Below are 25,895 nucleotides of genomic sequence, written 5' to 3'. Positions count from 1 at the left end.
ATGTTCATGTCACGCTCTCCCAGTACGTTCTCACCTACTCAATTGGTCCCCTTGCCAGAATATGACGTAGCGCATGACTTGCATCTCGTCCGAGACCTCCCTACTCTTCCCACTACTGCTTCAGCTCCATCACACTACGTCTTGGCTGCCTTCCCTACATTCAAGTCGAAGCACATTCTGATACAGGCGCCTGCTCACCGCGCCAATGCAAGCTCGTCTGGTGTCACTGAGTCAGCTGCCGTCGTGGAAACCCACTGGCACCAGGTCGGGGACTGCGCCGGGTTCTCCAAACGTCTCCAGCGTAAGTTCCGAGGTTCGGCGGGACACAGAGTAGCCATTGATACATCGGTCCGAAGGCTATCTCCCTTTCATAGGGCGAGAAAACCCCGGGCGTATCTCTCCTCTCCCGGACTGTCATCAACAGCATGATCGACGGTTGCATCGCACGAGGTTGGACCCTCTAGACGCGCTGTCTCTGCGTCCGGGGGCACCGATCTTCTCACTTGGTTGTCCTGCTGGGGACAAAACTGCCCTTCATCCCGTCTCTGCAGAAGGACTGATGCTGAACCCTCCCTGTCCCCCAACGAGGTTCAAATACCTGTTCTTGCATGGTATCCCCGACACAGATGCGCTCCCCTCGGGCTAGCTAATATTCACGGACAACATCGCTCTGGAGCGGGCCCCGCAGTTACCGTCCGCTATCGCCCGAAAAGTCTCTCCTTCGTGCTTGCGATAGCGTACGCCAGTTAGTGTACCTGTTATACGTATAAGAGCGTCGTTTGTTGCGACTTTGCTCGACGAGCTCCCTGAAGGCAGATTTATTGTTCGGGGGCAATCCTTGATAGAAATGCATGCATGTCTGCCTCGCCTAGAACCTAAAGCGACGAGGATTAAGCCAGGGAACTGAATAGAGGCTGCCGGTTGTAGTTACGAAGTCAAACGACGGTTTCGACATGGTACCACAATATGAATAAATAGTCCTGGATCGATTTAACAATCAAGCGCGAATCAATACAATATCTGGGTCAACGAGCAGGCAGCAGCACACGACGCATCTCGCCTCTACGCGGACAACACAGTCTTTGTCGCTCTTCTCAACCCCACCAGTTAAGAAGCCAGACTACTCCCTCGATGCCTGAGTCGACTCGTCAGCTCTCTCCACATTGTCACCGTCACTATAGTCCTCCTTGAGGTAATCTTCGGCGGTGATTGATGCTCCGAGTGATCCAATGACCCGTTCGAACACCAGAGAACGATCAAGATGCAGCGACGAGAACTGTGAGGATGGGATGGAGCCAACGGCCCGGAGGCTCGCTGACTGTAGATGGAGGAGGAAGCGTGACACGAGGATGGCAGATAGCCTGTGTGGTTGAATGCGCATGCGAAGAGTCAGGAGACATGGGATCGAGCAACAGATGCAATGGTGCACATACGGTGTTGTGAAGGCTGTCACTACGCTCACAGGCTGTAGTCCATCTCTATCGATCTATGACACCCAAGGTCAAACCTTGTGCTGGTTCAGTTATAGAGTGTGAATTTACTGAAAGCAATGTGAGAGCGAGATGTAGAGAGTTCAGCACTGCGAGGATGCTGAACGAGGAAGGAGTGAGATGCTATATGATGCAAAGGCACCTCACTCACAGGAAATAGTTGGTACCTGCGTGTACGATGTTGTTAGCATTGCATACCTCGTCCAACGTTATTACTTATGAGTACACACCATCCATCAGCAGAACGCTAGATATTGACCCCTTGAGATCGTGCCCACGGCGACTTGCATACGGGAGACCTAATGTGAACCATGTTGCGCCAATGGCGAGGCCGTCTGCTGCGATCAGGCACGACCGAGAGATAATGGTAACTAAAGGAACTCAATTAATCAGTGTTGAAGTCGATTTGAAATGCGATTTACACCTAAGATGCGTAGGTTCTGCTTGAGGGTAATCTCAATCGTCAACACAGCAGGCACTCACAATTTGGAGAGACTGATGGGCTCGTTGTCCAGGCTTGTGCATCCAAATGGAAAGATGTTCTCGCCGGTTAATCCAAATCCAAAGTCTGCCTGTTGATGGACAAGTATTCACGGGACGGCAATAAACATGCCATAATAAAATCTTACCATGTTGATTCCAAGAGGCACTAAGGATAGGATAGCAGTGATAATACAGAGTACCAGACTCTTCCTGAGCGCATAGATGCGTATTGATGTGAAGGCTAGGAAGTCAAAATATCGAAATGTGCTCATGTATACCAGTCGAAATAGGATGCACACCTGCCAGGACTATGAAGAGCAAGTATTCGACGGCATCGGTACCCCAGGTCGACAGAGCACAGCTGCATGGACATAATTGATTGTAGTACTCTGTAGAGAGTCATTTGAAATGCATTACCTCTGGAACAGCCAATATAAATGTAGATTCATTAGATGCTAGCGAGGCCGGGGCAGGGTACAGACCTTGTCTGATATGTTGAAACACGTTGCAAGCTCCCAAACCAGATAGAGCACGGTCATGTACTTATTCAACCAGAACAAGATGGCTGCCCCTGTCATCTTTCGTCCCCAGAAACACCGTATTTCTTCCCCAGTGGTGATCATTGAATCGTATAGAAATACCACTGCAGAACAGATAAGTGAATGGATCAGTGTTGGTTCTCAGGGTACTCAAATAGAAAGTTGCAGCGCAGTAGGGACTGTACCTGCTGCTGCAACTCCACAGTAGTTTCCTAACATGCTATGTGGTCAGGAAATTGAACTTCAGCGCCCGCAGTATCGGGTTACGACATGAGGACAGGCAACATACATGCTAGAGTATTGGACGGCAAGCTGTCCATTCTGTGAGGAAGCCATGGTTCCAAGGGGGAGTCAGGATTGCGACGCCAGTTCTGAGGGTTGTCTCTTCTCATCTTGAGGAGAAGTATTTACATGCGTCTCTTATGGCATCCATGATGGAATATCTCCACAACTGTTCAATAGATGAGAGCTGTGCATCGCTTCGTAGAACATCGTGAAATTGACTCCGACCGCATTCTTGATGAAGCTGCATACACCCGAGTCAAGCTCTGCTGGGTATGTATATTTCCAGCGCTCCCTCCAAATTCAAACAGCGCATTGCAATACGTCCCCGTTGCTCGATTGCTTCATATCAGCGGTTCGCGATCTCTCGTGTGGTGAATTCTTGGCCATCGTTTTGGAATCACGCGCTCACATCTGAGCTTCCAGATCAGATGCACCGAATCCGTGCATGGGATGGCCAATAACACTTCCTTCTCGGTTTGCCGTTTGCCTTTCTCATCCATGATGAGCGCGCAAGCTGCTCCTACTAGTGCACCCCATTCTGGTCCCCTCCAAGGGATCTTCGTATGTGACCATGCGTCCTTCATCAATTACCATATTTTTGCTGACACGCCGCCTCGCAGCATTGGAACAGGATATGCTCCATTGACTCTGTGCTTCCGCATTATCTACACATTGCCCGTTCTTGTAGTTGAGCTCACATGTTGGGACGCAAGCACTGGTCCCCGATCATATATCCATGGTGCATCGCCAATCTCAGGAAGTATCGTACTGCAAAGGTGATGTGTCGTGAACGTAGTCCCTTCCAAATCATCTGGTTGGTGAGGTGTATTCCGAAGTTTTCTGTGATCTTGTCTTCAAGGTTCCTAGGTCCTTTTCAATCCGCTTCCTGCGCGGAAAAGATTTCTCCTTAATTGACCTATCGCCCGATACGCTGACTTCTGAGTCATACAGGATATCTTTGCTCCTGATAAGCGTAGGTTCGGTGGGATGATGACCTCCCTCCAGGTCGTCCGGGAGTTCCCTCGCCTGCTGACCTGTCCGCTTTCTCGTTCATAGGGTGTCCTTTATGGCCTTTGACCCATTTGAAAGACGTTCGCGCCGTCCTATTCATAAGGGCGGCGATGATCGGCCTGGCTAGGTACATATTTTCTGCATTATGTATCTTCGGTCCTCATGCTTCTGTTTCCATTCTAGGACGCCTCCCATCACTGTCTTTGAGTTCGTGCTCTCTACTTAGTAGCCTCGTGTTCCCGTCCGCTTGATAAGAGCGTTCTCCCCGTTGATAATCAGGTTTCGCCAGTCTTTTGTTGGTCAGATACCGCCGGTACACACTGAACACCACGCCTCGCTGGGAGAAAGTGCCGGCGTTGTGGCAACTTCGTGTGAAGACATCTGTTGACTTTGGCATTCTGAAGCTCATTCTGAAGACGTTCCACCCAGATGAATCCATGGAACCTTCCTTACAGTCTACGGAAATGGACATTGTAAACCTCATCTTGGATCTTAGGATTGAGTAATAGCGATTCCGGCCGGGTATGGCTCCAGGTCTACAAAGTGGCGCGAGGGGAAGTGAGCTTTGATAGAATACGGGGAGAAATATGAGCTTATGCTAGCATGGGCCATGTTAGAAAGGAAAACCCTTGACCCACTAGTGGTATGGAACCCTTATAGAAAGGCACGTTGTATGCACATTTATCTGTGATGAGCTGCGACCGAAGACTGACCCTTCGTACGTATACAGACAGGCGTGCAAATTTGCTGACGTGCAGCTTTTGTGAATAGGGAATTCAAGGACTCGAGGTCGAATTGTATAGCAGTCACACATAGACTGATGCAGAGACAGTAAGGCAGATACGATACGATACACGTGTGGTAGAGTGAATCACTAGTTACCAAGCATACGGGTAAGGCGGCGGCGACGCATAGGCGCGCCCCGCGAACAACTACTGAGGAAGTCAGTGGAAACAAACGCGCACGAGCAGAGACAGTGGCGTAGGTCTGACAAGCTACGCCGCAATGTTCGATGAGAGATACCAGCGACGACGGCACGGAACGTTCAGTCGTTCTCCATCGCCTCCTCGTATTTCGTCTTCCATCACACTCACCTCACGGGAGATCTGTCCGGAGGAGAGCCAGCCATCCGGGAAGGCAGCGACGATCTGGCGTGCGAGATTGAATGAGTATGGCTCTGACGATAAACGAGATACGATGCGTGCCTTCTGATGCAAGTTCTTCCGCACACCCTCGTCGCTAACAATCTGGATCGAGCCTGCAAGTGCTTTACACACGCCGATAATCAGCAGCCGTCATGCGATGCTCCCCGTCTAAGAACGAAGCACTCACTTCTTCTCGTTCTCGATCGGACAACACTCGTTGCTCAGACACGCCAACTAGATGAGCGTCTTCATCTGGTCTGTCAGTCTGTACCGCTTCGCCGGCCAATGCGTATCCCATCCCCTTCCACCGCCGTCCGCGCCGTATTCGTACTCGCCATTGTCCGCTGCCGCGATAGCAGCTTGATCGAGAGGGGTGCGGGGCCTCATGGGCATTGCCTGCGCGTCGTTCGCAGCTGGGAGCCTTCCTGTAATTGACCGACACCGTTGAAGCCTCTTCGCACGTTCCTGGCGCTTTACTGCAAGAAAGAAGGTCGGAGACAGAAGGTGGACGTGTGATGGGAGTGCGAAAGAGGCGTGCGTACCTGAGCAAGACCATGCAGCTCTTCGTGAAGCGCATTCTGCCTGTCGAAAAGCATATGGTCTCGCCACTTGATGACCTTCTGTGCAAAGGTGAGTATATACTCTTCCAAATCTACGCGCACGAGGCCACGCACCGTCATTGCGAACCTGTTGTACGGGAACAGCCTCAGCCTAAGCCTGAAGAGGTTTTTGTTGTATTTTCCGAGAATGTTCGCCTTGAGCGCGGCTTACGCGATACTCGGTTTCAGCCCGGGCGAGGACTCCCCCTCACCTCGTAGTTGTCTTTCACGGTCCCCTCCTCGAGCACCTCGATCGCCTGCTCCAGCGCCGGGTGGAACGGGCGCTGCGAGTTGTGGCCCGGCATCAGCACAGGTGCAGGCACGTACATGGGGCACAGCAGAGATAAGGCGGAAACAACGACAGGGGAAGGGACAACAGACGTCGGCGATACGCTCTCGACACGATTACAACACGCACCACTCACTCTGCCCGCCCTCAAACACCTTCCTCTCCAACGTCCCGCCTTCATTCCCGAGGCATAGGGCTATCCGCCGGTCTTGCGGACTTGACCTTCCCTCTGATATGGAGAGTGCGGGCAGAGGAAGAGTCGCGGTGGTGAGGGCGACGGAGACGGTGGCAGAGGGCGCGAGGATATCGATCTTCTTGCAATTGGATTTCCCAATCAGCGGCCTTGATACGGGTGTGTGGACGAGTACGACTTGTAGAAAACGGCGGAGATAATAATCAAAGAGGTGGTCGGACTTGGACGGGGAGAGCGAGGAAGGGAACCTTCGGTGTCACGACTCAGTCGACGTCCATGCAGCAAGATTTCGATGACCTTATGACACGGGTTCGTTGAGCGAGCATGCACACACGACGACAATGTCGACAGCATCGACGACGATATGAAATCGGCATGGGGGGAGCATGAGCGACGTAGGCGAACAATGTTCCCGTGCGACAAGGCGCGGCGGCATACGGGGACCTCACGGGCCGGTGGTCCGGACGGGACTTATGGTCGACTCTTTGCGCCGTGCACATGTGTGCCCACGGTACTCAACTCTCCTGCTCTTGGACCATATCAATGCGAACTTATGCGGTGCGTTGCTTTCACTAAAACGCAATAGCTCCATCCTCTGTGGAGCTTTGCTTTCTGCGTCCAGCTATGTCGCAAACGGACATCGCCTGCCAGTGAAGAAGGTTGAGCAATGGCATGCAGTTGGCCTGCCTGGGGAGAATAGTAGTACCAAACCTCATGGATATTTGTCCCGGAGATCATATCTGTCCAATGCTCTGCTGGAGTGATCAGTGCCAGGTTAGTAGCGATCTGCAATACACGATGACAAATTCCGAATCTCCGTGCTGATTCCATGCATCGCTCGCGCTCACTAATGGACCAGGATTAGCATTCGAGCTATTCGCTTACCTCCCTGTCTCTCACGCAGGCTGAAAACCGCGGGCGCAGCACACCCTCATGAGGCGACGCAGCCACCTCTTCCACCTTCGACCATGCCGCTTGAGACCAACTCTCTGAAAGCCAGCCACGGTACGACGAAGTTCCCGCTCATGCTAATGCTCGCTAATACAGAATTAATCTTTCCACCTCAGGTCGTGACATATACGACTAGGAATTGTGGAGCAAGGCCTTCCCTTCCCTCGTACCCTCGCCGTTGCGAGCCATAGCTCTAGCGAAATAGGTGGCGGTGTCAGGTCGGTCTGCACACCTATCCTCCATTATTACACCGTTGGACTATAGATCAATAGACGACGATCCGATATAGTCCGTGCTGGATCAAGGCCAAGCTTCACATCTTCTCGTTCAGGACAAAAGGCGTGGAGGCACTCCCGCACTCTGCAGGTACGTTCGCAACTACGCGATCAATTTCATTGCCCTTGGAAAAGAGGTTTATGGATTTCCTGCGGACCATATGCTCACTGTCACAAACTTCAGGATGTGGCGAGGCGCATCTATCAGCACGTCTCCCTAGACAACGTGACTCTAGGATGGTACCACCACGCGCTGGATCGGCTCGACCACAGGACGTTCGCGTCTTCTGCTGTCTCTTCGTATATCAAGGGGAATCAACTGGAATCGCCGTGTTCATATAAGGAACCGGCTCTCGTAACCTGACCCTGCGCATAATTCGCATCCTCTTTACTTTTTTCTTCTACGTCTAAGGCCCCAGCGCGTCAGGTCTCGACAGCCCTCCCTGCATCCAAATCAAAGCACAGCCCCTCTCAAGCAGCCTGCTTTCCATGCCAATGCTACTCCGTGTCGCAATACCTCCGCAACTGCGGTCGCAGAAAAACGCGCGCACGAAGTCGCGGAAAGCGTCGAGTTCTCCACACGTCTTCGGCGTGAGTTCCTGGGCGAGCTGGACATCAAGAAGAGTGGTCATCGGGAAACCCACGCTCCCTACTACACAGCTGTACGTCAGTCCTTGAGCATGTATTGCAGACGACTGTAGCTTACCTCGTCGAATATCCGCAGACTGTTTGTGCTGCCATGCTGGAGGGCTGGAGGGCTGTTCAAAACCTTCAGTCTTGCAGCCACATAGGATCCTAGTGATGTGTTGAGAGCCGCAGCGTCTCGAGTCGCACGAGGGGGATACGGGCCGGATAGCCGGGCCCATAGGTCCGCTACTCTGCTGGCGCCAGCTTGAAACCGCCGTTGTAGTCTCTACCTCGGCAATGTGCCTGCCAGCAATATGAGAGTGTCAAAGCGCCATCAGGCATCTGGCCTCGCTGCGGCCTCGTGCAATTGCGCTAGGCCCCCGGTCCCGCAAATCGACATCGCCCGAACAAGTTCGTCGGATGGTATGCAACCGGTCCATCTATGATGGGCATCCTATCATCTCCAAGTGAATAGCAATGCACAAGAAGTGACGATGAACACCCCGACTCTCCATACTGACTCCTTGCTTCGCTCGGGCTCACACATGGAACACCACTAGCGTTTGGGCTATGCGCTCACCGGTCACCCTCTCATGCCGGTTTAAGTCGAAGGGCGCGGCATACATCCGCAACCCGAAGTTCACCTTCCACCCCACCGCTCAGAACGAGTGCTCTCAGAGCTCACTCAAGCACGATATCCCTTTCCATTGAAGCGTATCCTCGTTGATACGGAATCTATCTTTCGACTTCGCAGACATTGACACTGGCCCCCGCTGTGTACTCGTCGCGCAGAGCTTCATCTTCGTACACCGTCACCGTGGCAAGTGACAGCCGCAACGACTCGGACATATGTGACGATATCAGGTGCCTTTCAATCCGTATCACAGATACGACACTCACCCATTTGCGCTTTGAGTAGTCGGGAAGTCGTAGCAGCTGCTCCCGTACTTGACCAAGGTCGCGTTTTCGGCGATGCTAGCTACTGCTGCCATCTCACGAGCGAGGATGTGCACGTCGCCACCGCGTGTATTGCATAAAGGACGACGTTCTCAGCTGCGCGATCTATGACATCGCCAGCGGAGAAGACGTTTCCCCGTTCTACACCAACCATAGGCTCAAACTTGACGATCGACTCTGAGCAGGGCGGGCTTGCGTGTCTCCGGATGCGACATGACGTTGGAGTGTTACCTGCAGGTGCCAGACCGGCTCTACCTCCCGACGTACGCGTTCTCTGCAGGGTCCCTCGTACCTCTGGGAGAACACGTCCGGCTCACCATGCTCGTTCAGATCCTCCTCGCCCGATCTCACTTGCTCTACGTTGCCACGCTCCGTGTCCCTCACGTCTCGTTCCAACTCTCTCCCGTCTCATCTCGTATATCTCTGGTCCAGATAGCGCTAGGCCCCGCATCCCCCACCCAACCGCCGGAGGTGGAACTGCCTCAATGCTGACTTGTTTCACAATCCGGAGGCGGACATCTGGTGCGCAAAGTCATCCGACTTTGTTATCGCGCGTACATTACGACCGAGGAGCACATCGCATGAGATCGGTCTTGCCCGTCCCTCCTGATGTGCTGATCTTCTCAGCAGCCTCGTCGATCTTGTCCAGTACGGGACTGCCTTCGAAGCTGTGTGCGCGGACAACTGTTGCGAGACGGCTCTCCTCGAGTCACTCTAGCGTCTTGTCCGTCGCGCCTTTAGATAGCCTCAATCATCCTACGTGCTTTGTCCAGGCCATTCGGTGTGCTAGGACGACATCACGCTTGCTCGCTCCACCGTCATCGTCATGGAGTCGAAGGGCTACGATCCGTCATTTCACACGCTGGTCATTGCTTTTAGGTTTTCAGTGCCCTTAGCTGAAGAGTCTAACCTGAAGCGTGTCGTCGTTTCACCGTCCAGGGTCCTATGTGTCACAGATCACTGGCGCTGTCGGGCCATGAATCGGACTGGTGATCCGGACGCTGTTCATGAGCTCATTTCGAAATCGTGTTCAACTAAAGGATGATTGAGTCGAGCTTGATTCTATAGGGTACTGTGTTGACCTCCGGACTTGGACCAAGGCCGCGCTATTGGATTCCGCCCGTGGTGTCCTGTTGTACTGGTTTGCTGCGTTTACCAGATTCGACACTGTTTTTACGGACACCGAGACGGGACACGTACACTGCAATCTGTACACTTTCACAAGAGTTCTCGGCTGTGCCATTAACCTGTTTGGAATATGTTTAAATCGTGAGCCTTGGCTCAACTGACGCTTTATTTCGTCTCAACATTATAGGCAGGTCACACGCATATACCTCCCACGGCTAGGATGACTTCAAGGACATCATGGTACGAGGTAGGCAGTCAGCGTGGATAAATACAATAAATACCATTTGTTGAGCAGTGTAGCCACGTATATCCGAATAAGCAAGGGTCAACGTTCTCAGTATCAATAGCGATCCACCGACATGGTAGACTCCTCCCTCAAAGTCTGAGCCGGCTCATGTTCATCAGCTCTCCCCACATAGTGCCCATCACCATCGTCTTCTATGAGGTAATCTTTGGCTGCAATCGATGCTCCGATTGATCCGACAACCCGCTCTAATACCAGGGAGCGGTCGAGGTGCAACGACGAAATCTGTGAGGACGGTACGGAGCCAACCGCCCGGAGGCTCGCTGACTGTAGGTGGAGGAGGAAGCGCGACACGAGGATAGCAGATATCCTGCGCGGGATGTACATACTAAGGTTCAGAGGACCTGGAATCAATCGGGTGACAGCTGCACGTACGGGGGTGTGAAGACTGTCATCACGCTTACGGGCTGTAGTGCATCTGTATTGACCTGCAACACCCACAGTCAGATGTTGCATTGCTCCGCTTGCAGAATATTAACTCACCGAAAGCAGTGTGAAAGCCAGATGCAGGGAGTTTAGCACGGCAAGGATGCTGAGTGACAAGAGGGTAAGATATGTGATGCGCCGATGCTGTAAGACCACGCCACTCACAGGAAATAGACTGTCCCTGCGTAGCATGTCGTTAGCGGTTTACGCCTCGAATGGCACTACTCAGTGCGCACCATCCATCAGCAGAACGCTAGATATTGAGCCTCTAAGCACGCCCCGGTGGCGAGTAGGGAATCGGAGATCTAACGTGCACCACGTTGCACCTATGGCAATGCAGTCTGCTGCAATCAAACACGACCGAGAGATGATGGTCACTAAAGAAGATGGAGTTCAAAAAATCAGTGGTGAAGTCGACTTGAGATGCAATTTACGCCTTGAAAATGTAGGCGTGGCTTCAGTGGATGATCTCAATTGACGCATACAGGAAAGACTTACTGTTTGGAGAGAGCGATGGGCATGTTCTCGATCTCACTGCATCCAAAGGGAGACATATTCTCGCCGGTCAATCCGAACCTGAATATAACCTATTCATATATCAGTGTTTACGGGATAGCAATGAACAGGCCGTGATACAATCTTACGAAGTTACTTCCGAGAGGCACTAGGGACAAAACAGCAGTGATAGCACACAGAATCAAGCTCCTCCTGAGTGCATAGACGCGTATGGCTGTGAAGGCTTGGAAGTCAAACTATCGGAATGTGCTCGTGGACATCAGTGGGTATAGGGTGCTTACCTGCCAGGACTACGAAAAGCAAGTACTGAACGGCAGCATTACCCCTGGTAGATAGAGCACAACTGCATACAAAAAATTGATTGTATTACCTTGTAGAGAGCCCATCGGATTGCCTTACCTCTGGAGAAGTAGTCGAGATACGTGTGTTCAGTTGATCCCAGCTATGGCGGAGTACAGACCTCATCTGATATGTTTAATCCCGTTGCCAGTTGCCAGACCAGAAAAAGGATGGTCATGTACTTGTTCAGACAGAACAAGACGGCTGCTCCGGCTACCTTCCGGCCAGCAAAACAGCGTATTTCTTCCCCAGTCGTCATCATTGAGTCGTATAAGAATACCACTGCGGAATAGATCAGTTAATGTTTCAGCACTCAGTCTCGCGAGCGGCCAAATGATATGCCGTAAGCCAGTCAGGACCGTACCTGCTCCTGCGATAAAGCAATAGTTTTCTGTCATGCTACGGGGTCAAGACATTCCTCTTCAGTGCTCGTTATACGAGATTGGGTGATAGGGCAATATCACATACGAAACGAAATAATCGGCGACAAGTTGATCGGTCTGCGAGGAGGCCATAGCTTCGGAGGGAAGCAAGGGTTGCGACGCAAGTTCTGTGGGTTGTCTCTTGGCGTGCTGAGAAGTTTTAATACGATGTTCTGGGCGCTTCGAAGGTGCGCCCTGCGCCGCAACACAGACGACACTCCACGATCGAATGCTTTGCACACTGATTGTATTTCTTGATGGTCGCTTATCGCATAGCTCCTTCAACGCCACGTCTCTGCTGGGCGATGCGCGTGGAGTCAGCGTCGTGGACGGACATCCATTGACTGTTGCATCCTGAACCTCACCCTGATGACGTTTTTCCCCCGGATGATAGCATGAAAGTCTCCTTGGACATCTCAGAGCTCGACAGCTCTTGTTTGGTGCATTGCGTTGTGGTCGTTGTATACGGCGATGGACTCTGTCAGTCTTATCTTCCGCGTCAGAGCCGATGATCCTTGTTGGCGATTTCTGCGTAGGGCCCGCCCGACGTCTGTAGGGTGCTGCGGCGCGTATTGAGCATTTTTGAGATAGGACTAGACAAAATATGGGCTGACGTTAGTATGGGCCAATGCTAGGAAGGAAGACCTTGCGCTCACCACCAGTGGAGGTACTCAAAGGGAACGTGTATGACATACACGATTGTTTCTAATAAGCTGCGATCGAGGATTGACCGCAAGCACTGATACATACGGGCGTTCATGTGTTGCTGAAACGCGACCCTTGTGCATGAGAGATCCGAAGACAGCAATATAGCAGTCACACAGGCCGATGCAAAGTCAAGAAGGCACAGGTACATTATCATACACGCGTGATAGGGTAGAGCACTAGTAACCAAGCGTACGGGTAAGGCAGCGGCGAGACAGGCGGGTTCACCCGCGAATAACACTGAGCAGAATAAGTACTGAGACCAGAAAACGCGGAAACAAGCGCACAGCGAGCAAAGGCGGTGGCGCAGAGAAGCGACGCCGCGATGTTCAATGAAAGGTGCAAGCGACGACGGCACAGAACGTTCAGTCGTTCTCCATCGCCTCCTTCTCGTATTTCTTCTTCATCACACTCACTTCACGCGAGATCTGTCCCGAGGAGAGCCAGCCATCCGGGAACGCAGCAACAATCTAGGGTGCGAGGAGTCAAGATGGCTCCGGAAGCGAGCGATTTACGATGCGTACCTTCTGATACAAATTCTTCCTCACTCCCTGGTCGCTCACGATCTGGTTCGAGCCCTCAAGTGCGCTACACACGCCAATGATCAGCAGCCGTCACGCCATGCTCCCCATCTAAGTACGAGGCACTCACTTCTTCTCGTTCTCTATCCGACAACACTCGTTGCTGAGACACACCAGCTGCCAGATGATCGTCTTCATCTGGTCCGTCAGCCTGTACCGCTGCGCAGGCGGATGTGTATCCCGTCCCCTCCCACCGCCGCCCGCGCCATCCTCGTGCTCGCCATCGTCCGCTGCCGCGATAGCAACTTGGTCGAGAGGCGTACGGGGCATCATAGGCGTCGCCTGCGCGTCACTCGCAGCTGGCGAGCCTTCCTGTGAGTGATCGACGCCGTTAGAGCCTTCGCCGCTAGCGTCGAGCTTCGCGCGCTCTTGGCGCTTTTCTGTGTCCGAGGAGGTGTGAGTCGGAGAGAGGAGGGAGGAGGTATAGAGAGAAGGGACGCACCCCACTGCATGACGCTCTTCTCCCACTCCTCCTTCGCCTTCGGGAACCCCTCTTCAGCGAGCGCACGCAGCTCCTCGATGAGCGCGTTCTGCCTGTCGACGAGCAAATTCGTGTGGTCTCGCCATATCGTCCGCTTGATCAATTTCTGTTGCCACAGGATTAGAATATATGCGCATCGTCACAGCAACGGGAGAGGACTCACGGTCATGGTGAACTTGTTGTACGGGAACAGCCGCGGCATGAGGTTGAAGAAGTTCTCGTCGTACTCCCCGAGGATGACCGCCTTGAGCGCGACCTGCGCGAGGATCGGCTTCAGCCCGGGCGGGAACTTGCCCTTCACCTCCCAGTTTTCCTTCGCGATCGCCTCCTTGAGCACCTCGATCGCCTGCTCGAGCTCCGGGTGGAACGGGTGCTGCGCGGCGCGGCGCGACACGGGCCCCAGCACAGGCATGGTCGTAGTCGCAGTCGTAGTCGTGGGTGAGGACAGAGACCCAGCGGGCGCAACGACAGGGGGAGAAACAGCAGACGTCGGCGACACGCTCTCGACACAATCACAGCACGCAACACTCACGATCTCGACCGTCTTCCTGCGCTTCTTCGCGCCCCCCTCGGACAGGCTCGCGAACGTCTGCCCGCCCTCGGACAGCTTGCGCTTCAACTTGCCGCTGTCCTCCCCGTCCGATAGTGCTATGGGCTGGTCTCGCGACCCCGACCCTTCTTCTGTCTTCACCTTACCGTTGATATTCCCGTTCGTCGATGCCGGGGTGGGCGAAGGTCCGGAAGCGGCTGCGGATATGGAGAGTGCGGGCAGGGGGAGGGTCGCGGTGGAGAGGGCGGCGGAGACGGAGGCGGAGGGCGCGAGGATGTTGATCTTCTTAGACTTGGGCTTCTTGTTCGATGGTCTGCGGAAGGGTACGTGAGTATGAGTGGCAAAAAGCGATGGAGATGGCCCGAGAAGAAGTGCTCGAAGTTAAACGGGGAGGGCGACAAAGGGCATCTTCAGCGTCGCACCATGCCCACCCCAGCGAACTTTCGGCTGCTTCGCGGCAGGGTTTGTCGAGCAAGTACCTATGCGCAATGGCGACAACGGGATGTCTCCAGATGACGGGGACGGAGGTTGAGAACAGTGAGGGGCGTACGCGAGCGAGGACAGGCGAGACCACCTGAACCAATGCAGAAGTGCATCGTACGACGGACGAAGTCTTGGCGGCTGGGCTCTGGTACTGTGGTCTCGCGCGATGCCTGGTGGAACACATCCCGGGCACGTGTATATGCACACCATACGGCGCATACAGGACTTGCATGGAGGCAATGACGTTCTCTCGGAGGATAGAACAGCATAGGATCAAGAGTAACGTACTTGTTCAGCAAGGCTACCTGTCCACTCGACACATAGAAGCCCTTCTGCTTCGTCTGGGCGAAGAATGTTCGCTCGTCTTGCGCGAGCTCCGAGTCGTCGATGAATGGGTCGGTGGTGTCGTAGTATTCGGAAGCATGGTTCCGCTACCAAGGTATATGCATCAGCGTTAATCAACAGTAAGGAAGTAGTTAAGGTGTAGTGAGCGACCACAGCGAGAGCGCGCTGCATATACGCTGGAAGGAACGCATATACAGAGTGCTAACCACTCGTTCGTGCGCATGGTACGCGAACGTGCGGGACCGCCGCGCCGCAGTGCGCACAGCTTCACATCCGACGTCCTCACCAGGGACAGTGCGCACGCCGGCTACACGAGAAGACAGGATACTCACCCGCTTTCGTCGCTTGCCCTTTTGCTTGTCGTCGGTCTCAGCGGGAGCAGGCTCGGCCTCGGCCTCAGCCTCAGCCTCGCTCTCGTCGCTGGTATCGTGCTTGGTGAGCTCCGGCACGGGTGTTGCCGGACGCTGGCCAGTCACCTTGGCAAGCTCGGAGATGTTGACCTCGTAGTCGTCGGGGCCTCCAAGCTTGATTTCGAGCCGAATCGTCTGGAGAGGCGGGCGGGCCGGGTGCGCGGGCGGGGGCGGGGAAGGAGAGGAGGCACGAGGGGCGGCAGATTTCGTCGACTTTGGTTTGGCGCCCGTGGGCGCTGCGGCGACGGTGGACGATGACGGCTTCGACTTGCGGCCACGCCCGCCCTCTATGGGGGCGGGGGCCTCGCTGGACGATGGCGGGGCGTCTGATGTAAGAAGTGGAGGGGGGAGGTCGGCGGAGGCGGGACGGGAGTCGTCGTCAACGGCAATGGGAGAATTGTGTGCTGGCGATGGGGAGGGCGGTGGCGAAGACGACGTTGATGACGCGGAGTCGGAGCCGCTGCCCTCGTGGGAGTCGTGGGCATCGGAGACGGCCATGTCGACGTCGACGGGGGCGATATCCATGGGCGGGGAGGGGGAGGGGAGGAGGGGGTGAGGAGGGGGAAGTTACCTAAAAAGGCAGAGTTCGGGGGGAAGGGGAGGGAGAGATGGAAGATTGGCCATCGTCTGCGATGCGGAGGATGCGAATACTTGTTTCGGCCTGGCCGGTTGACGACTGGGCGAGTGGCGAGTGCAGACAATCGGCGCGGCCTTTGGCCTGTCTCTCCCTCCATTCCCATTGGTCCGGCTTTTCCCATCTACGAGGCCCTCCAAGCGCCCGCCTCCGAACATCCACATCCTGTCCTCGCCAGGCTGCCCATCTTCTCTTCCGTGTTTCCAGCACTGCAGACCCCTCTTTGGCTTTGCATCCGGCTGTATTTTCCTGTCGCGACTAGGGGAATCCTCGTTCATGAGCCTTCGGACTCTCGGGAAAGCCACTTGCACCCCAGCGTCCTCCGTTCGAATCTTGCTCCGGGAAATTCTCATCCCATTTATTCGTGACATCTGGTGAGCGAACTTTCACCGCACCATCCTGTGCAATTGACTTCCACCGCAATTTTGCTATGAATATGGATAGTTGCTCCGCATAGTGGTAACGAGACCTGTATACCGGTACACACTGGACCCCGTCGGCTTTCGAGGGCCGACGAGGCGAATGTGTTTTCGGGTCCACTCAATGCCGAGGACGTGGCGTTCAGATGATGTCTTTTCCCACTCTATCCAGTCCGTGAGGAGCGTTCTCGAAGAGTATATTTCATCGTGTCGTCAAATTGGCAGTTGCACGTGGCGAACGTCACGTCAGATGCCGCAAGTGCAAGGTTTCATAGTAGTAGTACAGTACATGCACCCTGGTCTTTCTACAATCCCGATCCATTTGCGAATTGACCATCTTGTTTTCATCTCACAAGACAAGTGTTGTCACCCTCCGGGCAATTCCTACAGTGTCTCTGAGAGCGTCTGTGCAGAAAGTCTCAGAGGAATCCGCAGGCACCGGCGCCTGTGACAACACGTTTCCAACGATCATTTCAATCGCTATGTACACCGGAGACCCGAGAGAGAGACTTCCTGTAATAAACGCTGATGGTGAGGACACCTTCGTGACGTTCATGTCTTGCAAGCTTAGGACTACACGCTTATCAGACTTCAAGGGCGAACTACGATCTCAAGTCTCAGCACAGTGATACTGCGCAGTGGGCCACCACGACCTGCGGGACGCCAGGGCCTGGACGCAAATCAGGGCGGAGGGTCGGACTCGGCCGCTCTCGCCATCCAGGTGAAGACGTAGTCTGTCCCGCTGAGTGTCGTAGGCGGTCTGCTTGCTCCCGCGGCGAAGAGTTCGCGCCTAGAGCTGGTACGCGAGGTTCCAGGGCTGCGGTGAGTCCAGCTGAATGTGCTTGCACCCGGTTTGCCCGCGACTTGTTAGCGCGCTCGAAGAGTAAGGCTCTTCTTTGGCGTTGTTGAAGATTTCCCAGGCGGGAGGAGAGACGGAGCGAATGGTACGTACACGCTTTGCTTCGGCTTTGGGACCCGTAGAATGCGCAAGCTGACCTGGCGTCCTGTAGGTACGGAGTCCAGATGCGCGCGAGTGTGTGGCACCATCAACGAGGGAACGCTCGCTGCAAGCGTTCATCGACGTCAAGCGACAGTCTTGTGCTCGGTACTATCCCGCCTCACTGCTATGGACGGGAATCTCCCGAATGTATATTGCTGCATTGCCACAGTACAAGCTCGAAGCTCTCTTTGCTTCACCAGAGTTTGGCGGTGCCCGATCACGTTATCTCCTGGATGACTGGCGCTGTCAGCCCATGCACAACCTCGCCTGGCTACATAGAGCGTTTCGTCCTTTGATTTCGTCCGCCATCTCCACGTCGACTTCAGTTCCTAGCTGACTCTTGACATGGATGACTCCAGAGCTGGTCTCGAGCAGTACGTGCCGTGGTACATATTCAACCGCGAAGTTGACTTTCTCTCAGCGCCATAATGGAGATTGGTACGCAGGAGCTTCTTCGAGGCATACTCAGAGGACTGACGTACAGGGCTCTCTGTAGTAGTACTGGTCCCCACCAAACTCCTCAGGTCGCCATCTGTTAGTGAGCCCCAGTCAACTTGATGCATACTGCGCCCTGACATTGTGCGTAACCATTGGCGTATTGAAAACGGACATGTAGTGATCCTCGTTCGATCTGTCCAAATTCTGCATCCTTGCGACGACCCCTCTTGTCGTCAGCAGCGGACTCCCTATCACTACTGACGGTGTCTCCAGCCGCGCGTCCCATCTCCTCCTCCCTGTGTCGGACGCCCCAGCATCTTCGATCTAGACTGAGGCCTCAGTGTCCGTGGACATCGAGCTGTAGTTGACGACGTCTGCCGAGCGAACTTGGTCGAGCTTGGCGATTAGTCCTGAACTGCGTCCAGCCACGCCCGTGACGAATCTCCCTTATACGATACGAAGGACGACCACGCCAATGAGGGAAAGCCTGCGCCCGCTGGAGTTAGTGTTAGCACAGAAGACAAATGCAAGCGACGTAAGACGGTGAGTACCCCTTTCAAAGCTCGGAGCCAGTGCGCCGTCCTACTGTGGACGTCTGTCGCGAAGCTGCACGCGCCGTGGGTAGTGCCAGGGTGCGTAGACCGCGCCAGACAGCCCGAAATGGCGGTCGATAAATGCTCCCGGATCACTCTCGCTGTGGAATATGATGCGCCGTGCAACCACCACGCGCGCTATCTGGTTCGAACACTGAAGCAGACGACTACGATGCTGATGCGTATATCTCAGTAGTGAGATCTCGCGTAAGGCTACCCCAACATGGACGAGCATTCCCTCGACAATCTTGACGCGCGAAAGACGAACATATGTCCTCACAGGTGAATTGTGACTTCCACGTATATATCGGACATGTGCGCGTATTGGATCAGTACGTTGTTCACTCTGTGCCCTCGGAACCCTCGCGGAAACCCGTTTGTCTACGTGCGAGTGTCTCTGCGCTCACAGTACGCACATACGCGTCTTCAGGGAGAGCCAAGCAGGGTTTCACACAATACGAAGCGCTAGTCCTGGATGATCTCGCCGCTTATCACCTAGTTCCAAGCCTCGTCTGCTGTAAATCACTTCTACCTCTCCTGAGCTGGTCGCATTATGTTTGTCTGTCCAGAGGGTCATTTATGCGTAGTGGCCCTGGGTTTCACTATGACCCTTCATAACGAACGATTCCCCGATGATGATCGGACATCTGCAAGCCTGTGCCAGTGCGTCGTGGACAGTGTGGAAGCAACGTTCATCATAGTTCCTTCAATGGTCGCTGTCATCTCTGCTTCACTGGAGTAGTCTGCGAACATCCATGCTTACCGTCACTTCCCTGCAGGCCCTCAAACCTGGCGCCCAAATCGAAGAAAACTAACATGCTTGCCTCCGCCAGCGTCCATAGCGTTGTCCTCAGTGCTCTACACCGCCACCTCACGCTCTGCTTCTCCACTCTATGTATTGCCTTCGGTCCCTCAATATCCAGCGACAGCAAGCGGCAATGGCAAAGTAACATCAGAAGCAGGGTCGTGGGATCAGCCGATAGCCCTAACAGGTGGCGCAGAAGGCTGCAGAAAACCTTAAAGAAAGCCATCAGAGGGGTGGACACTCGATCGTACATCTCTTGAGGAATGGCGCCAATGAGCACGCACTCAAGGGCTAGGACTAGGTCGTAAACGATCAGGGCGTGCGTAAGAACCTGTACCAGAAGGTACACATCTTAATTGATTTGTGTCCAGAGCCGTCATGGTGCTAACTATATCTCGTGCCCCAGATTGTTATCGCGTTCCTGGGGCCGACTGAAGGTTTCGTGCCATCGTCGCTTGCATGTTTCATGAGAACATCGCAGCACCGCTTCTCTGCGGCACCGCGGTCTCTTCCGCAGTTGTCTTAGTACTCGTTTTGCCCAGTATTATTCGCGAGTGGCTTTGCCCGTACGCTTGCGAATGCTTTATCTTAATCTACGTGCATGGCAAGGTATTTGTGTCTTGATGCACTCGCACCTGTTTGAGTGCACAACTGGTACATTATCCTAAGCATTTTTCTACGCACCGCGTTCGACACAGCGCAGGCCACATGTCAGCAACTGGCACGCCCATCCGTGTAGGTATGTACGGTCTGTTATCGATCGCAGCTCATCAGGAATGACCGTGCATGCAATGCGCTGCGAAACTGGTCCACCTTTCCTTCAGGTACCCCTAGTGCTGGTTACGTCTTCATGCTTACGCGGGAATGAATATATAAGCTCCAGTCCTACTCTTTCCAGGCTCACTCCCCGTCGCAACGTCTCATAGACATCACACGCTACACTGGGATCGTCCACACGGCTCATCCTCAGCATTCCAGATTACATCCCACAGACCTCGCGTTGAATCCCTGCGTCCCAGTTCAAATTATGGCGTCTTCACAGAGTGACCAGCCTGCCGCCGAATCTTCGGAATTGTATGTGCCCTGTCCTCATATAGCAACTTGGTAGCGCCACTGAATATCAATTATATGACTACATAGCATGATATCGACTGGGAGCCTCTGCGGTGCTGCTGCAGCAGGTACATTCCTTACCGAGCTGCAGCATACTGCTTGAATACCCTTGAGCATTAACACTGATTCATCCATCGACCTGTTTCGCAGCGTTAGTCTTCTACGACTCAGTGATCACGACTGGTGAAGAAGTCCGGTGTTTCTGGGGCCGGAAGTTAACAGGGGCAGCCATCTTGTTCTGGCTGAATAAGTATACGACGGCGCTCTATTTGGGTTGGGATCTTGCAACGGGATTGAACATATCCGATAAGGTACGCATTCCGCCCTTGCTAGGATGCAATGGATCTAGGTATGACTGACTTATGCAGAGGTGACTTAATCTGATGGACTCTCTACGAAGTACTGCAATCAATTGTGTTTATGCAGCAGTGCCCTGTCTGCCATGGGTTTTGATGCCGTTGCTTACTTGCTTGTCATAGTCCTGGCAGGTGAACACCCTATACCCACTGGTGTCCACGAGCACATTCTGATGATTTGGATTCCAAGCCTTCACGGCCCTACGCGTCTATGCACTCGGGAGGAGCTTGACTCTGTGTGCTATTACTGCTGTCCTATCCTTGGTGCCTGTTGGAGTCAACTTTGTGAGATTGGTTCACCGCATGTTCGTTACTATCCTCCGAAAACTGATTCACACACGCGTTTCTCAACAGGCTAACTTCGGGTTCGGACTGACCGGCGAGAACCTCGTTCCCTTTGGATGTGTAGCGGCTGACAATGAGTCCATCGGTCTCTCCCAAAAGTGATTTTGCCTGAAAGCGTCGATTGAGACTATCCGCTGAAGCCCAACCTCACCGATTCTAGGTGTAAAGTGCAATTAGAGTTGACATTAATGCTCAATCTCACGGGCCTCTATAGTAACAATCATTTCTCGGTCGTGCCTAATTGCAGCAGAATTCCTCGCCATAGGTGCAACATGGTTCACATTAGATCTCTGGTTTCCAACTCACCGTAGGGGCGTGCTTAAGGGCTCTATATCTAGCGTCCTGCTTATTGATGGTGTGTACTGAGTAGCGACGATGTCTTCCTAGGCGTAGAATGCTAACAGCATCATCTACGCAGGGACCATGTATTTCCTGTGAGTAATCACATTTCCCTCCGGCATATCACATCTCACTCCTTCCTTACTCAGCATCCTCGCTGTGCTCAATTCCCAACATCTCGCTTTCACATTGCTTTCGGTGAGTTTACATTCTGAAACCAGCGCGATATCTGACACTGCGTTATAGATTGATGTAGATGCATTTACGTCTATAAGCGTAGTGACAGTCTTCACTTTCCCGTATGTACGCCTATGCATCTGTCACTCGAAGCCATGTCCTCTGACTTTTCACGTGTACCTCGGACTACGCAGGCTATCCGCCATACTCGTGTCACGTTTCCTCCTCCGCCTGCAGTCAGCAAGCCTCCGGGCCGTTGGCTCCATACCGTCCTCACAGATTTCGTCGCTGCACCTCGACCACTCCCTGATAGTCGAACGGGTCGTTGGATCACTCGGAGCATCGATTGTCGCCGAAGATTACCTGACAGAAGATCACAATGATGGTGACATTGGGGAGAGAGCTGACGATCCGACTCAGACGTCGAGGGAGTAGGCTAGCTCAACGACTGGTGGGTATGAGGAAAGCGACAAGGACGGTAGAATTCGAGTTGAAGTGAACCGCATCGTGCGCCGGCTGGCTCGTCGACCCAGGGATCGTATGTATTTGCGCTTGATTCCTAGATTGATCCAGGGCCATTTATATGTGTTGTGGTAACACGTCGAGTGGGACGAGACCGCACTTTACATGTGCAATTGCGCAATGATTACCAGCGATCTCTGTTCAGTCGAATTGTGTTCCTTGTCTTAGAACTCGTCACTGGAGCATTTTCGAGGCAGACATACAACTGTTCGCACCAAGGATTGCAGCCGATCAATCCGATCTGCCTCCAAGGAGCTCGTCACACAAAACTGCAACGAACAACACTCTCATAAGCATCACAGGTACTCTAACTGGCATACACTATTGCAAGCGCAAGCAAAACCGCGCGAAACAGGACGAGATAGGGCCAAAACTATCCAACGTTCCACCGTGGGCCAAAGATCAGGGAGATGGTCTTGGGGCAAAGTCGGACGGCAATTGCGCGGTCCGCTCCAGAGTACCGTCGCCCTAGCACATAACCTAGCCCGGGTAGAGCGCATCTATGTCGAGGAAGAATAGTCATGTGATACTCGTTGGGGGAGGAGGAGGGTTCAGCACCAGTCCGTCTGCATGGACGAGATTCAGGGCGGCCTTGTCGCTAGCGGGACAATGAAGCAAAAAGACCAGTACCCCAGAAAACAGCGACGCCGCGTCCAGCGGGTCCAACCTCGCGTGATCCCGCCGTTGATCATGCTGGTGGCAACAGCCCGGGAGGAGAGAGACGCCCAAGGATCTTGCCCTCTGAAAGTGGGCTAGCCTTAAACCCGCCGTACTAGTGGCGAATGTGTAAGAGGAGGAAGCACGATGGTTTCCCGATCAGCGCTCTTCTCAGTGTTCCGCTGGGCCTCAGAGTTCATGCCTGAGACGTTTAGAGAACCCGACGCTGTCCGCGACCTGATGCTAGTGGTGTTTCACGACGGCAGCTGACTCAGTGATGCGAGAGGGGCTTAGATTTGTGTAGTGAGCAGGTGCCTGGATCGCGATGTGCTGCGACTGAAATGTAGGAAAGGTGGCCAAGATGTAGCGCGATGAAGGTATAGGTGTGAGGGGGAAGAGCGGCGAGGTTTCAGACGAGATACAAGTCAAAGTCGCATTGGTGAACCTGTCATCGATGCAGAACCTAGAAACGTCCTCTTCGCTGGCAAAGGAATCGATTGGGCAGGTGAGGACGTACCGGCAGAGCGCAACATGAACACCCAAGCCCCTCTCCCTCTATGGAAATGGCGGCCTCGAAGCTCGGAATCGATCGAGCACTGTACCCGCAACCACGTCTTGCTAACATCTAGAGCGTCAAGGCTGCATTGAGGAAGGCGGGTGTGAAGATGCACCGAATGCCGTTAGAAATGACGCCGTGATTGTTGGGTGTGGCGGCGTGAGTGTGCAGAAAGGATATTCCCTGCTTGATGAGTACTCAGTGGCCGATGTCGCGGTCTGCGGGAAAGAATGTGCGAGCATAAGCATCACTAGAAAACGACGTCGTACCTATGTTGGCACTAAGAAGGCTCACTTTCAGCGGCAGGGTGGCAGTCGAAAGAGCTGCTCAGGTTTGTGGATGTATGCCACACCTATCGCTTTGAACCTGCTTGAGAGGGTGACCGGTGACACGAGTTGTGTTTTATCTGTGGGCGCGAGCGACACAAGAATAAGGAGAGTCGGAAGGGAAGTCCATCGTCTCTTCTTGCGCATCGCTACTGACTTGGAGACGATAGGATGACCATAGGCGAACCGATTGCATACCCTCCGATGACGTTGTTCAGGCGATGTCGATTTGCGGGACCGGGGGCCTGGCTCAATTGCAGGACGGCGCGGCGAGGCCTGAAGCACGACAGTGTAATTGCATTCTAGTACTACATCGCTGACAGGGACATTGGGGTGGTACCAGAGCAGGAGAGATGAGCTCGGGGAAAGGGAGAGCAGAAACCAACGGTACTGAGTCTCGTCCAGGCCTTGTGCCGGCGCCGGGCAAAGTGGCCCGGTGATTCGGCCCGTGTCCCCGTGCCGGCCCCGATAGGCACGCAACTCGAGACACTGCGGCTCTCAACAGACCACTATTTTGTACGCTACAGCCGACTGCCATACATCCTCAAAGCCTGACGTGCAGGCTCTGCTCTGTGGTAACACTGGTTGCCGATGACCGTAAGTCACCACCCGGACCGCCCCCAAATCGACTCTATTCTTGCTATGCGGGTACCTGACATCGCCCACGACGAGACGAGCCGCGAAATCAGACACGAAAGCGAGCCTGTGCTACACGGAGCTAGCATCGAGACGAGGGGAAGTGACACAAGATGGTGAGCACATCTTCTTTCTAAGTACGTGTTGAGCGTGCACGGTGTCCTACTGTGAACGTTCGTCGCGAAGCTGTGCGCGTCGCGGTTACGCGCGACCGACGTGCAGCATGCGCACGCCGCACGAGACGGTCCACCTTGATAATGTATATCGCCGATATACCCAGTCCCCCTCTTCCGTGTGTGCGACGCGCCACGAACACGAACGTCCCCTTTCGCAGAGAGACTGAAGTTTTCGAGTCCGATACTAACGCGTGTATTTCGTTAGTGGACTCTAGCGTCCTGATACTACGACAGGAGCAACACGACCATTGACTACTCTCAAATCGTGCAGGATGAGTGTATGTCCTTCGCGGCTTCTGTTCATGGAGCAGACAAGTTTCTCTCCTGAATTAGTACGTTACTCTGCGTTTCATGCCGTCCAGGCATACTTGCGCCAGAGTCTCTTTTAATGTGTAAGTGTTTTCTACCCGCCTAGTACGCATATATGCGTGTTCAGATAGGGCTAGGTGGGCTTCAGCGCGGGAGGATGCGCCGGTCCACGCGAAGGGCCACTGGACAGCCTGGTTCTCCGTTGATGCTATGACCTCCAGGCTTGTATCCCTGTCCTTGCCACTCTCCTCAGCCCAGGGTTCCTACGTGCGTTACGGGAAAAGTGTGTCTACAAAAACATCCCTACCACTTGTCTGCTCCGCTCCTACGCAATCTGGCATCTTTCATATTCGACATCGACTACCTGTATTACTTCGACTACAACTATGGACATAAAATTGCGACCATTGACGACGATACGTACGTGTATATTTACGTTCCTGGGAACCAAGCACTGAGGACGAGCGCTAGAATCTGAATTGAAGCCCATGAACGCCGCACTCTCTGACCTCTCCCACATCCACATCCAACTCAATATCGCAATCCAAACCAATCACTCACCTGTAGCCGACACACGTCCCCGACTCTTCTCGCTTTTCCTGAAGCATCCCTCGAGCACTCCGCTCACTCAAGGTTCGAGTGGAGCAATTCGTCAGACGACATCCCTGGGAAGCATACGTGGGGTACTACCTAGACTTCAGTAACATCGACTCCTTTGCTCGGAGATGGGCCTTCTTCGAAGCCGCAAAGCCCCCTTTTCGAGAACGTCATACTGACGACTCGATGGCGTAGCGACAAGGCTCCAACGTTTTTGGGCACTGAAATTGCCACATGAGTGCGAACCCGCGTTGTTCTCTCGTCTCCGGAACGCTGGTGGGTTCAAATTCGTTACCACACCCTACGAGTGCCAGTAAGTGAGTATCGGTGCATGGACCACTTGGTCTGTGTCTCACGCGAGGA

At 53.8% G+C, this 25,895-nt stretch overlaps 4 protein-coding genes across 4 annotated transcripts; 1 reads left to right on the top strand and 3 right to left on the bottom strand.

The window, feature by feature from the left end:
- Positions 1-2,428: 2,428 nt before the first annotated feature.
- Positions 2,429-2,632, bottom strand: DICSQDRAFT_60554 (uncharacterized protein; the record flags this gene model as incomplete). Its single annotated transcript, XM_007365738.1, has 1 exon — positions 2,429-2,632. A coding segment is annotated over one exon (204 nt), but the record flags the coding sequence as incomplete, so codon positions are not given.
- A 1,947-nt stretch (positions 2,633-4,579) lies between these two features.
- DICSQDRAFT_180667 (uncharacterized protein) lies at positions 4,580-5,881 on the bottom strand (the record flags this gene model as incomplete). Its single annotated transcript, XM_007365737.1, has 6 exons — positions 4,580-4,956; positions 5,014-5,075; positions 5,141-5,429; positions 5,496-5,573; positions 5,628-5,640; positions 5,765-5,881. 4 exons carry the CDS (start codon positions 5,879-5,881, stop codon positions 5,188-5,190), a joined length of 450 nt encoding a protein of 149 aa, XP_007365799.1. The 3' UTR covers positions 4,580-4,956; positions 5,014-5,075; positions 5,141-5,187.
- A 6,922-nt stretch (positions 5,882-12,803) lies between these two features.
- DICSQDRAFT_180666 (uncharacterized protein) lies at positions 12,804-16,059 on the bottom strand (the record flags this gene model as incomplete). The annotated part of the gene is made up of 7 exons (XM_007365736.1): positions 12,804-13,154; positions 13,209-13,272; positions 13,336-13,645; positions 13,708-13,852; positions 13,910-14,609; positions 15,068-15,210; positions 15,457-16,059. 7 exons carry the CDS (start codon positions 16,057-16,059, stop codon positions 13,050-13,052), a joined length of 2,070 nt encoding a protein of 689 aa, XP_007365798.1. The 3' UTR covers positions 12,804-13,049.
- Positions 16,060-21,660: 5,601 nt separating this feature from the next.
- Positions 21,661-22,188, top strand: DICSQDRAFT_170112 (uncharacterized protein; the record flags this gene model as incomplete). Its single annotated transcript, XM_007365735.1, has 4 exons — positions 21,661-21,671; positions 21,726-21,774; positions 21,823-21,875; positions 21,948-22,188. 4 exons carry the CDS (start codon positions 21,661-21,663, stop codon positions 22,186-22,188), a joined length of 354 nt encoding a protein of 117 aa, XP_007365797.1.
- Positions 22,189-25,895: the final 3,707 nt, after the last annotated feature.

The sequence above is a fragment of the Dichomitus squalens genome (assembly GCF_000275845.1).
Source record: "Dichomitus squalens LYAD-421 SS1 unplaced genomic scaffold DICSQscaffold_14, whole genome shotgun sequence".
In the NCBI taxonomy this organism is placed as follows: domain Eukaryota; kingdom Fungi; phylum Basidiomycota; class Agaricomycetes; order Polyporales; family Polyporaceae; genus Dichomitus; species Dichomitus squalens.
This window is presented reverse-complemented; position numbering and strand designations above follow the sequence as displayed.